This window comes from Notolepis coatsorum (genome assembly GCF_963971535.1).
Source record: "Notolepis coatsorum genome assembly, chromosome: 1".
Classification (NCBI taxonomy): domain Eukaryota; kingdom Metazoa; phylum Chordata; class Actinopteri; order Aulopiformes; family Paralepididae; genus Notolepis; species Notolepis coatsorum.
The window spans coordinates 147,707,278-147,720,113 of NC_140165.1; the positions used below are offsets into that span (position 1 = coordinate 147,707,278).

The 12,836-nt window shown below is 42.6% G+C and overlaps 1 protein-coding gene across 7 annotated transcripts in view; it reads right to left on the reverse strand.

Moving 5' to 3' along the window:
- ncor2 (nuclear receptor corepressor 2) overlaps positions 1 to 12,836 on the reverse strand; it is a 530,049-nt gene that overhangs the window by 189,305 nt on the left and 327,908 nt on the right. For all 7 annotated transcript variants that reach the window (XM_084332593.1, XM_084332594.1, XM_084332592.1 and 4 more), the window contains exons 7-8: positions 11,982 to 12,038; positions 1,247 to 1,299 (exon numbers count right to left, since the gene is read on the reverse strand). In XM_084332593.1, coding sequence (XP_084188719.1) covers positions 1,247 to 1,299; positions 11,982 to 12,038 — 110 coding nt within the window. The remainder of the gene's footprint in view (positions 1 to 1,246; positions 1,300 to 11,981; positions 12,039 to 12,836) is intronic.

Here is a 12,836-nt window from a genome sequence, read left to right on the forward strand (position 1 = left end):
GAGCTTTTATTTTGGCGCATGTTTTACCTGGATCTCTCTCAAAGAGCCATTTCTGAATGGATTTTTATAATATTTTGACCTGTACTACACAAGATTTTTTTTTTATGATACTAGACAGTCCCCCTGACCTTCTGTATGGATTTTGTAACCCTGTGATGACGATCGAATCCCGATAGGTGGCAGTCTCGCCTACCTTTTGAGTAAATTTCTTAGCTAGGAGGGCGGCGCTTGATCAAGCAGGGGCTTTTTGTCTCACCAGGAACGGTATTTGCATACTCATGTTCAGACTATTCGCCCAGTATATTCGCGCTGACCCTTTGTACACAAGACAAGAGCTACTGGACATTGGTTCACATGTTGGATTACTGGATATTTCCATCTTTTTCGATGGACCGAACGGCATCGTCAGACCTCCGGGCACACCGGGTCTGTTTACATCGCCGCGCCCCAGTAGTCGCCAGAGTACACACAGAGCCAGAATATTTCACTGAAATGTTCAGTGATAACAGCACAGACAGCGAGATTACCGAGTCAGACCCAGATGAGCCGGAATGGATGCCAAGTCGAGAAGCAGGTAAGAATACCCATTGTGGTTTTGTGAATAGAACAATCTATGTATCAACATGAGGCATTGGCCCTTGACCTGGAAATGTATTAGTGTCGAGCAACAAGCAGGGACTGCGCATGCTGCGCACAAAATACGCTATATCTCTCTTCCTAGAAAATGTGCATGTATTTTTGGGAAATGGCCACTCTTTAGGCTGGGGTTGCGCAGGAACGGATGTACTGTATGTAGAAACAAACATGTTTCTCCCTGTTGGGAGTATAAATATAAGCATTTCAAATGAGCATAGTATGTCTCCATAGCTATAATAGAATATACGATGGGTCTACAAACATTGTTAAAGCGGTCTGAAACGCTGGCGCCAGGGATTAAAGATGGGAAAACAGCGTGGCAGTCAATGAGTTAAGAGTTTAAAAACTATATTTTGCTAGGCATAAGCAGGGTACGAGAGCGTGACTGGCATTTGCATTTTCCTCATTGAATGACTTGTGTTGTGCCACCATGAGAATATTTTTAAGCATGACCATTAAAGAAGGTATTCAGGGGTGTGTGTGTGTGTGTGTGTGTGTGTGTGTGTGTGTGTGTGTGTGTGTGTGTGTGTGTGTGTGTGTGTGTGTGTGTGTGTGTGTGTGTGTACGTGTATGTGTGTGTGTATTGAGACAGAGAGAGAGAGAGACTCACATTTTGATGTTCTCATGGTACTGCTTGGTGTCTGAAGGCTGGTTGTACAGCGGCTAGGAGAGAAAAGAAGAGACAGATGAAAGCGTTCGTTCTGCCGTCTGGGGAGACAGTTCGGTTTCAGAGGCAGACACATCAAGGTGAGACGGAGGGGCGAGTGGGGGGAGTGCGAGTGTGTGCGTATGTATGCGCGCGCACGTGTGTGTGTGTGTGTGTGTGTGTGTGTGTGTGTGTGTGTGTGTGTGTTCGCTCAACATCTACAGCTTCTGAACTCCCCTCGCCTCAGATAGGGTGTCACAGCATGGAACTTAGGAGGCAAAAACACATCTGTCTCTCTTTGTGAAGCACGTTAATAAAGCATCTCTGGATAGAAGGTCCGACCAGAGGAATAACAGTGTAATCCAGCTCATAGACATCACTGACAAGTGACAACGGATGTCTTCAGGGACAAGACGTGTCTGTCTTTTGTCTGATACTCCTGGCATGTCTCTCTTGCATGGGCTCAAGAGATAGCTCATTCAAACAGAACCGTATGATTAAATTAATCATGAATAAACAGCATAGAACTCGGTTTGTCTAAAACCGAGACATCCGAATGGACCAGTTACCCAAATACAGATTAGGAATGAAATATGCTATATTCTGTATATTCAATTATGCACAACTTTTGAATGTCCTTGTCAATACATTTTAGATGCAAATGAGAGCAGAGGCAGATTGTGTGCATGCACAGTAGGTTTTCCTGTTCTTCAGATAAACTGAATATTTCACCAGTTGCAACTACCTCCATTTCCGAGGGGGCTTTTATTTGAGAGGTTCTAGTGCACAGCATTCCTGCTCAATGCAGTGTCTTAGTGTGAAAGAACAATAACTCTTTTGAGTGCCCTGATATATATATGATGATATGATATATACCTTCTGAAATGTCCCTGAACAATTCCTCAAGAAACTTGAGTAACTATTACTAAAAACCATTAATGCAAATTCTTTGCATTGAGGCTTTGTTTAATCCATATAACTAATGGAATATTGGCCATATATACAGCGTGCTGCGTTTGACATGGATGGTTATTACTGCCGCACAACTTGCTGCGACTGGACCATAGGGCGGGACACGTGATGAAGACATGATTTGAGGGCGCGGATTGCAAAATGGAGGAAGAGAGAGAAAATAGCGAGGGGCTAAGAGAAGAGACTGATTGATTAAAAATTGTATGAACAGATTGCAGAATGGGTACAATACAGTACAGCTCAATACACACAATTGTTAAGGGGATGCAGACCAGAGAAAGACTTTCGTCTTGTTTACATCAGGGTCCACCATTTTCAATTCATCATAACATATATGACATACATGACATACAGATAGACAGTACTGCTACATCTATAAATGTATGACATACCAGATTTACAAATACAGTACTGTTCGTGGTACAAAAATTGTCTAAAAAAGAGAGTATATACATTTGAAAGAAACTGTACATTGGAGGAGGTTGGGTAGGTAGGATGGAGGGGGGGGGTTGGGTACATTCTATTAAATTAGAATTAAAAGTTTTAGATCCTATGGCAATTTGCATAGGAAAGTTAAGGATAAATGGCTCATTCTGGGCTAACCGGTGGTGTAAGGGAGGGTGGAGTTGTACGCGAAGGGGGTGTCAAAGGAACACAGCTACCTTGTACGGCTCTTTGAGGGAGGGGGGTTTATATGTATATATGTATGTTTTTAAGCTCGGCTCTCAACAGGACCTCAATAATTGGATATATATCCATTGTGAATTCATACTCCAGACGCATTACTAACAAGTACACAACAACTTGTATAGATTATGGCTAGTTTGAATATATGATTTGGAATACTGGGGGAATAAATAAACAACATAAACGCAAAAGCGTGCTCACACTGATGAAAAACAAACAGGTTGATGTGGCTCTTTTAAGCGAAACGCACCTTTTAGTGGAAGACAAAGTAATGCTAGCGGACAACATATCATAACATTAGCCACTCTTCCTTTGGAACGAGATCCCGTGGAGTTGCTATAGTCGCGAAACGGAAGTTGAATATTGAATTGCAGGACGTATGGTCTGATACAGATGGTCGGATAACCATAGCTAAAATTGTATACAGTAACAGGAAAATAGCGTTGGTAGCGGCATATGTCCCAAATCTTTACGAGGCTAACTTCTACGCTACACTTACCAGAACAATGTTAAACTTTCCTGAATACTCATTTATAATTGGCGCAGATTTTAATGCCATTTGGGATCCCGGGATGGATCAATCTTATCCCACCATTTCCAATGATCAAAAAAATGCATCTAATGCACTAAAGGATTGGTCTAAGAATACAGGTGTAAATGACCTATGGCGATCACTCAACCCAACGGCCCGAAAGTACTCTTGTCGATCTACAAGACACAAGACATTCTCCAGAATAGATTATGTTTTTGCATCCCCTAGACTATTTGATAACTATGACGTGGAAATGGTACCCAATGCACTATCAGATCACTGCTATTTACTCCTAAAAGGATCATTTGGTATACTGTCATCCCGAGCCCCAAGATGGCGATTTAACTCGATATTGCTGAAAAACAATGAATTCAATACACAATTCAAATAAGCTCTTGTTGAATTCCTGCTGGAGAATGCGGAATCGGTACAGGACCCCAGAATATTATGGATGTCGGTAAAGGGATTTATCAAGGATTTCTCCGGGGTCTTTTCCTCCAAAATACGCAAGAATCGTTGTTCAAAACTGGCAGAGCTAGAAATGCTTTACTCTACGTTATTCTCCTCTTTACAATACAACTACTCGGTTCGATTGGACTCTCAAATTAATGTGTTAAAAAAAGAGATTAACGCCATTTTAAAACAACAATCTGAATTTCAAATACGTAGCACAAGACAACATTATTACTTTCATGGTTCTAAACCAAGTCACCTACTAGCTATGCAGATACGAGCCAACGCAAAATTTGCAGATATTCCTACTATTAAGGCCCAGCAAGGACTTGTTACAGACCCTAAGAAAATCAACGAGACATTCAAAAAGTTTTACTCCAACTTGTACAAACCAGAAATGGCCTTCGATCAAAACAAAATGGATATATATCTTAATCAAATTGTCCTACCTAAACTATCAGAGGATGACGCTAAACAGTTAGAAACACCCATCACACTAGAAGAACTTAGGGAGGCTATATCTGAAATGCAAATTGGTAAGGCTCCGGGAAGGGACGGTATCCCACCAGAAATGTACCTCTCATGCTGGGATGTAATTGGACCCCTATTACTTAATATGATTTTATACTCAATCAAGGAGGGGAATTTCCATAAGATCGACAATATTGCACTCATAACAGTCCTCCTTAAAAAAGACAAATACCCCACCGATTGCGGTAGTTATAGACCCTTGAGCCTCCTCGGAACCGATATCAAGCTTTATTCCAAGGTATTAGCCATCAGACTTCAAAAGCATATGACGTCTTTAGTTCATCCTGATCAGACTGGCTTCATAAGAGGCCGCTTGATCACGGATAATATAAGACTGTTACTACATCAGGGCTGTACACTGCGACGAGATGATCGCGAATTGCCCCTTTAATTGGCCGTTGCGATTGGTAAATATTATCTGGGGGCGGGCTTGCGAGTAGTGCTTTCAAGCCTTGCATTCGCATTTCACTCCTAAATTATCCAAGGCGTGTGATGACGCAATGACGTCACTCACGCGAGCTGAGCAGTGAGCACTCAGCAGGTATGATCAGCGGGAACAATCGACTGAGCACTCACTCTGATAGACTGGCTGACTGTCTGATTCATTTAGCTATGAAGAAAAGTAAAGTTAGTATTGCTTCATATTTTCGACGCGTTCGACCTCCTATAGTGAGCCGAACTGAACTGAACTCAGACACACGGAGAGAGCTGCGGCGTCTGCTGCTCCTCCTCCCTCCCGCACCCGTGGCTGTTGTAAACACTAGTCTCTAGTGGGACACTGGGACCTCGGTGAGCCTGCCAGCCGGCTAGCTACTGATATCAACAAATGCTCCAGCAAGTCTAGTAGTGCATGATAGCTCGCGTTAGCTCACTGTTCAAAACGAAACGTCCCATTAAACTAAATAGCTACAGATAGCTCCTGATATCAATGTCTTATAACACTGAGTCGATGCGTATTCGAGCTGAGGGCATGCTGAATATAGTCAATAGGGTCCAGCTGCAGCGCCGGAGAATCCTGGCCATAGCTGGAGGCTACAGTATAGGGTCCAGCTGCAGCTCCGGAGAATCCTGGCCGTAGCTGGAGGCTACTTGAGTACACACAGACAGTGGAGCTGGTTGCATATAGCGAGCATTTTGACTTGTTGCGTGGTGGCGATGTCTCGCAGATAATACAACTACAAGTATGATTATATAATATATATATTTTATTAAAAAAATTATTATATAAAATATGAAAGCCTTTGATAGGTTGGAATGGTCTTATTTATGGGCAGTACTAGAAAGGATGGGGTTAGGAAAAGGATTCATTGATATGATAAAAGTATTATACAAAGACCCATCGGCCATGATTACAACAGGTATAATCACTTTCGAAATCTTTCCGGTATCACGCTCCTCCAGACAGGGTTGCCCTCTTAGTCCCGGACTATTCGCTTTATCATTAGAGCCTTTAGCACAATATATAAGACAATCCCAATCCATAGAACCAATCTCAATTAAGGGCACACAACATCATATTAGTTTATATGCGGACGACGTAATATTGTTCATGCAAAACCCTACCACCTCAATGCCTCATCTTCTCAAGTTGATTGATGACTTTGGCAATCTATCGGGATTTAGGATAAATTGGCCAAAGTCGGCCTTCCTACCACTTAATGCCCATGCAAAGAATATACTCCTTCCAGAAAAAATACCAATGGTAAAACACTTCAGATGTTTAGGAGTTGAGGTATTCCCTACTATAAGCCAAACGGTGAAGTACAATTACACAAAATTCCAAGATAAGATCAAATACGACTTTGACAGGTGGTCCAAACTTAAAAACTCAGTACAGGCCCGAGTATCAATAGTTAAGATGGATGTTTTACCTAGAATCAACTTCATTAGCTCAATGTTACCGTTACCCCCTCCTGATGGTTACTGGAAAAAATTACACTCCACCGCATATAAATTTATTTGGAATAACAAACCTCCACGAATAAAAAGATCCACCGCACAGAGAAACAAAGCCGACGGAGGTTTAGCATTTCCAGACTTTTACCACTATTTTAAAGCGTACTCTTTAAGACCACTGACAACCTGGTTTGACTCCCAAGCATCTGTATCCTGGAGAAACTTAGAAGAAAATATAGTAGCACCACATAGACTGCAGGACATAGTATACACCATATTATCAATTAAGCAATGCGAATTGAAATTTGGCCCCCTTATTACACATGTGATTCGGATATGGCGTGAAACACAAAATAATATTCTAACCAACATAAATGGCATAGCCATACTCCCCTATTCAATAACAATGCACTCCTTATTGGAAAACGACCTATCAGATACCCCAAATGGGAAAAGCAGGGCATACATACATTGGGAGATGTTTTCAACAAACAGGGTTTTTGTAGCTATCAAGATATACATAACAAATGTAACCTCACCAGTTCCACATATTATTTTTACACACAGTTATTGGAATGTTTGAAGGCTCATGGAGTCCCATTAAGGATACCAATTGAGCACCACAGATATCACAAATTCTTCTATGAAAAAGAGACATCGAGAGGCTTCGTATCTGATTTTTATCATCACTTACTAACGTCTTCGTATGGAATCCTTCCCCTAGACTCAGTCTGGAGGAGGGATATACCAGACTTGGAAATAGATTTTGATTGGAAAGAAGTCTGGGCAAACGTTCGAATTGCGTCACGCAACCCGGACCATCAACAAATTAATCTTAATTATATTCATAGGACATACCTGACTCCTATAAGATTGAACAGAATGGGACTTAGACAAGATTCTCTATGTTCCTTATGTACAAATGGGGATGAGGGTACATTTATGCACATGTATTGGGATTGCGCACCGGTTAAGATATTCTGGGAAGAAGTGACCCAGCAATTATCAGAATTCTTATTTCTGAACATACCTGTACACCCCTCTGTATTGCTGTTGAATGATGTTTTTCAGTTTGCAGCCCCTATACAGCTAAAGAGACTAGTTTTATCCGGTCTCACAGCTGCTAAAAAGCTGATAGCATCACGATGGATTCAACCGGATAAAATGTGCCGGAAGGTATAGATTTTTTTTTTTTTTTTAACTTTATTTTTTAGCGTTTATCGCTTTCCTCAAGCATGACCGACAGTTGCAGGGTGAAACGGGAGAGAGAGCAGGGGGAGACATTCGGCAAATGACGGCGGGTCCGGGAATAGAACTCGGAGTCAACCAGATCCGTGACGCAGCACGGAGTCCCGCGCGAGCGCGGTAACATGGTGTGCTACTGGAGCACCCCAGGTATAGATTCTTACCTATCTCGATGTGATTTATCTAGAGATATCTGCAGCAAGAATTTTAGGTGTCAGTGAAACCAACATTGCAATCTGGTTAGAAGGCTAGCATATGAATTGTAGTGCCTGGTTAGAAACGAATGAAAATGGATGGATTATCCAAGTGGGGGTCCGGGGGGGGGGAGAGCGAGCAAGAGCATATGTATGTATTGTAATAGATAGCAAGTATTAGGTATATATCTCGTAAACTACATTTATATTGATTCAAATGGAATGTATAGTCCTGTGATTTACATTGGATGTTTACTGTTAATGCTTGTGTCTAATTTTATATTATGTTTATAAAAAATTATAAATAAATAAAATACAAAACCAATTGCTTTTAGCTTGTCAATCAGAATGGAGTGATTGACAGTGTCGAAGGCCTTTTGTAGATCCAGCATGACCATGCCCGCGTCCACCTCTTGTTTGATGTGGTCGTTCAAATAGAGAAGGCATGTGTCAGTGGAGTGGGATGTTCTGAAGCCAGATTGGAATTTGTAGATTCGATTTTTTCTATGTGTTCTACCCCAAAAATGCCCTGTGTGGGAGGGTAGTTTATTAACCAGTGTTGTGGCTATGTTTGTAAAGAATATGTTTAGGTATTTGGCCACATCCAGTTTGTCTGTGATGAGAGTGTTTTCTGTCTTTATGTTTATGTTTGTAAATCTGGTTTTAAGCTTTTTGCTGCAGACATGCGAGAGAAAATTTGAGAAAGTGTTCAAAGTTTGGGATCATTTCAAGTAGGGCTGGGCGATATGGCCAAAAATGATATCGCGATAACGATATGATAATGTTATCATATCACTCGATATCGATAATTATAAGTATACATTTTTTTTGTATATATATATATATTTTAAACAAGGTTGCTGTTTATTGCCGTTTATAAATTGCTGTTTATTTTGCAGCAATTATTTGTCGTTGCCGCCATCTTTAGTGTTACAGCCCCTCACACTCCAGTTCTCAGGCTGCAGCTGGTTTGAAAGCGAAAGTAAACAAGCTTCTCTGCTGGCTGTGGCTCCAGGGGAGTTGAATAGGCCTGGCTCTCTGCTAGTTTCTTTTCTATCTTTTGGCGCTTTTTTGGTGGACAAACCACAGCACATGTGCACCGTGACTCGTGACTGGAGACTAGCTCTGCTAGCACACATAGTCTACTGTGTACAGACGGTTTCAAACTGTATTTTAAATTAGAAAGCAAACAAAATAAATGGACAAGAGAAAAATAAATCTCAATTTGGTCAGTATTGTCATTTGGACAAGCAAAGCCATTACTTTAAGTTGTAGGCAAGAAAGACAAGTCTGTCCACTGTCTCTGGTTTTAAAACTGCCCTGTTGCAGGTCACAAAAAAAAAAGAAAAAAAGATTCGATATCGATTATTAAAATATATCGCGATAATTATCATTGTCGTTTTATCACCCAGCCCTAATTTCAAGCTGAAACAAAACCAAAACTCTGTGCAGTGTATTAGTAGTATTGTAAAAACAGAAGTAGCCAACCACAACAGCACAACCTCAATGCTTCAGCAACTCAGTAGAAAGCCCCCAGTTCCGCAGAGTGAACCCAACAAGGTAACGCTAACATTAGCATTTAATATGGCTAAATATACCTGCTGTATTGGATTGGTGCATTTTAGAATCTGACTGCTACTTACACCACCTGATATTTAGCTTTCTGGGGTATTTTATGTGAGGAGAGTAGGTGTGTGTGTGTGCATGCATATTGGTGCACTGCACATGGCGTTGTTTGTTTTGGAAGCCAGAGTGGGTCTGCGTCACCATTTTCACAATCTCCGTCTGTTCACACTACTAGGCAACACCGGATTTTGCAAACGAAGACGTGTCTGTAATGATTTTCAGTCAGTGTTGTTGTGTTACTAATAATAACTAGTAAATGAGTCATCCTGCAGTTATCTAACATAATGCTTTAGCAAGCATTGTCGTGTGATGATGAGGAGCAGTGTTATCTGCAAATGGTCCAAAATTCAGCCGCCCGCCTCCTCACTAACACCTGGTCCCGCGAACACATCACTCCTGTCCTCCACTCCCTCCACTGGCTCCCGATCAAACACAGCATAAACTTTAAAACACTACTCCTCACCTTCAAAGCCCTCCACAGCCTGGCCCCCCCCTACCTGACTGATCTCCTTCTTCCCTACCGCCCCACCCGTTCCCTCCGGTCCTCCTCCACTGCCTCCCTCACTGTCCCGACATCCAAGCTTAAAAACTTTGGAGATCGGGCCTTCTCTCGTACTGCACCCCGACTCTGGAACTCCCTCCCCCAGTCCATCAGAGACTCCCCTACACTCTCCACCTTCAAAGCTCGCCTCAAAACCCACCTGTTCGCCCTTGCCTTCAACCCCCCCCCCTCCAACCTGATTGATGTCTGTCTCCAGTCTTTTTGTGCTATCATGCTGTCTTCCCTGTTCCCCCCATGGTCTCATGTTCCTTTTGTTCTTGTTTCTTTGTTGTTTCTTTGTTTTTGTTTCTTTGCTTTTGTTTCTTTGTTTTTACTTTTGCTCCCGACTATTGTCAGCGACTTCGGGTTATTGAGAAGCGCTATATAAATTAAATGAATTATTATTATTATTATTATTATCTCATGGATGATCGCTGTGTGTAGCCTATGTTGTAGGATGTCTTCTGGGAACGAGAAAGAGAGAGACAGAGAGAGAGAGGACGAGAGAGGACGAGAGAGAGAGCGAGAGTGAGATAGAGATAGAGATAGGGAGAGAGATAGAGAGACCACTTGGAACCACGTTAACACATTGTCTGCCAGGCATTGTGCCCATCTTTGTAAACTTTTTAAATATTATAGCTATATCGACATTACTATGGCCCATTCAACATCGGGTGTCTATCGTTCCGGATGTGGGAACGTTATATTTTTCCATTCATACATTGTCGTGTTAGTACCCTCGTGAATATAAGTATGTTTTTGGAGTGTATAGCAGTAATTCCTAAAACGTGAGTTATAGGCCCCGACACATATGATACATTAACGATTGCCGTTTTGTTCCTATACACGCTATATTAAAAAAATTCAAATGTATATGATCGGTATACATTATGCTTCATCATGCGTGAAGGAAAGGGGGGGGGGGGGGTCGTTTATAATTCCTTGATTGTAAGTAACAGCTTTTTTTTAGTATGGGTTGATACGTTGATCAGATGGATTGCAGTGAAATAAATAAACAATCAAGCTGAAAATAACGTTCGATTCCTCTTACCGTTCGCCGATGACTCTGGAGGAAAAAAATTCCAATTATTCGATGTCGATCTGCTAGATCCATTTTCCGTTTGTATGATGCAATAAACGCCGAAATCATATTGATTCTTGCGTTTCGAACGCGATCCAATGCACTCAAGTGTGTATCTAGACCCACGTTACAATATATCTCTGGCGGAGGATTTTCCCCGATGCACCGAGCGCCACTTCCGGTTTGGCGTGGAGTGTAACTCGCCCGAAAAACACCTAGCCACCATATTGATTTACATTCTTAACCAGCCATTACATGTAGCCATGGTTAACGTACATTCTTTACCTTACTTCATCTCAACTAGCAACCATAACATTATGCACTAAATGGGATTCGTTTTACCAGATAATATTATTGTATGCAATTTAAGCAATACAAATATTCTAAAAAGGAAACCAGTTAGTTGTTCATTTTAGAGATCCGTCTTATTTTCTCTTTTGCACATTTACTATTGTTCTTGAAGCACAAGTATTTATTATGCCATTACTCAATCAATCAATGGAATAATATGTAGAATACTCAATTACTAAATATCGATAGCTGCAGCCCTAGTCCCTAATGTTGTACTGTTTCAATTAGAAATGGTGGCAATGCAGTAGCTCAAGCTCTGTGGGCAGGTAACAATAAAGCCCTGTGATGAAGATATAAAGTGCATTGATCAAACATGGTCTTTTTCAGACTCAGGCCCAGGAGAGCCAATCCACATCTTCATTTATATCTGTCGTCACTGGGTAACACCGACTCAACCTGAGACACAGGCAGCCATGTTCTCAAGGACCTTGTGCCTTTGGTTCAAACTGGCTCCTCCTCTCCCTGCATTTGGCTTTTTATCCTCCTCCTCCTCAACAACAGACTGTGTCCCTGCACGCCTTTGATGCCAAAACAAAAAAAGAAACCGGGGGCAAGAAAAAACTAAATAAATTTAAAGTTTCAAGACTCACCAGTTCCACCCTGGGTCCCAGTCCCTCCAGAATCCTGTGAGCTTCCTCTGCCTTTTTCTAGAAGAGACATACACACACATACAGAGACAAGCAGCACATGTTAGCCAGCCCCCTGCACCTCTGCCATCACCACGGCAACACACAGAGCCCGCTCACTCAATCGCTGACGCTGGACCACCACTCGCTGGATGGATGGATGGATGCACCGACTATTATTAGAGCTTTTACCAAAAGCCAGGCTGAAACGCCACACCTACAGCTCCCTACTCTCCTCTCTTCCAGAGAAAAAGATTATTCACCCCCCCAAGCACAGTCCGGGAGAGCAGGAGGGAGGTAGGGAGAGAGAGAGGGAGGCAGGTAGGGATAGCAGGAGGGAGGTAGGGAGGTACAGTAGGGAATGCAGGAGGGATGTAGGGAGAGCAGGAGGGGAGGTAGGGAGAGAGGGAGGCAGGTAGGGAGAGCAGGAGGGAGGTAGGGAGAGTGGTAGGGAGGTACAGTACGGAATGCAGGAGGGATGTAGGGAGAGCAGGAGGGAGGTAGGGAGAGAGGGAAGCAGGTAGGGAGAGCAGGAGGGAGGTAGGGAGAGTGGTAGGGAGGTACAGTAGGGAATGCAGGAGGGATGTAGGGAGAGCAGGAGGGGAGGTAGGGAGAGCGGGAGGGAGGTAGGGAGAGTGGAAGGGAGGTAGGGAGAGAGGGAGGGAGAGCGGAAGGGAGGTAGGGCAAGCGGGGAGGTAGGAGACAGGTAGGGAGAGCAGGAGGGAAGTAGGGAGAGCAGGAAGAAGGTAGGAAGAGCAGGAGGCAGGTAGGAAGGTAGGAGACAGGTAGGAGACAGGTAGAGAGAGTAGGAGGCAGGTA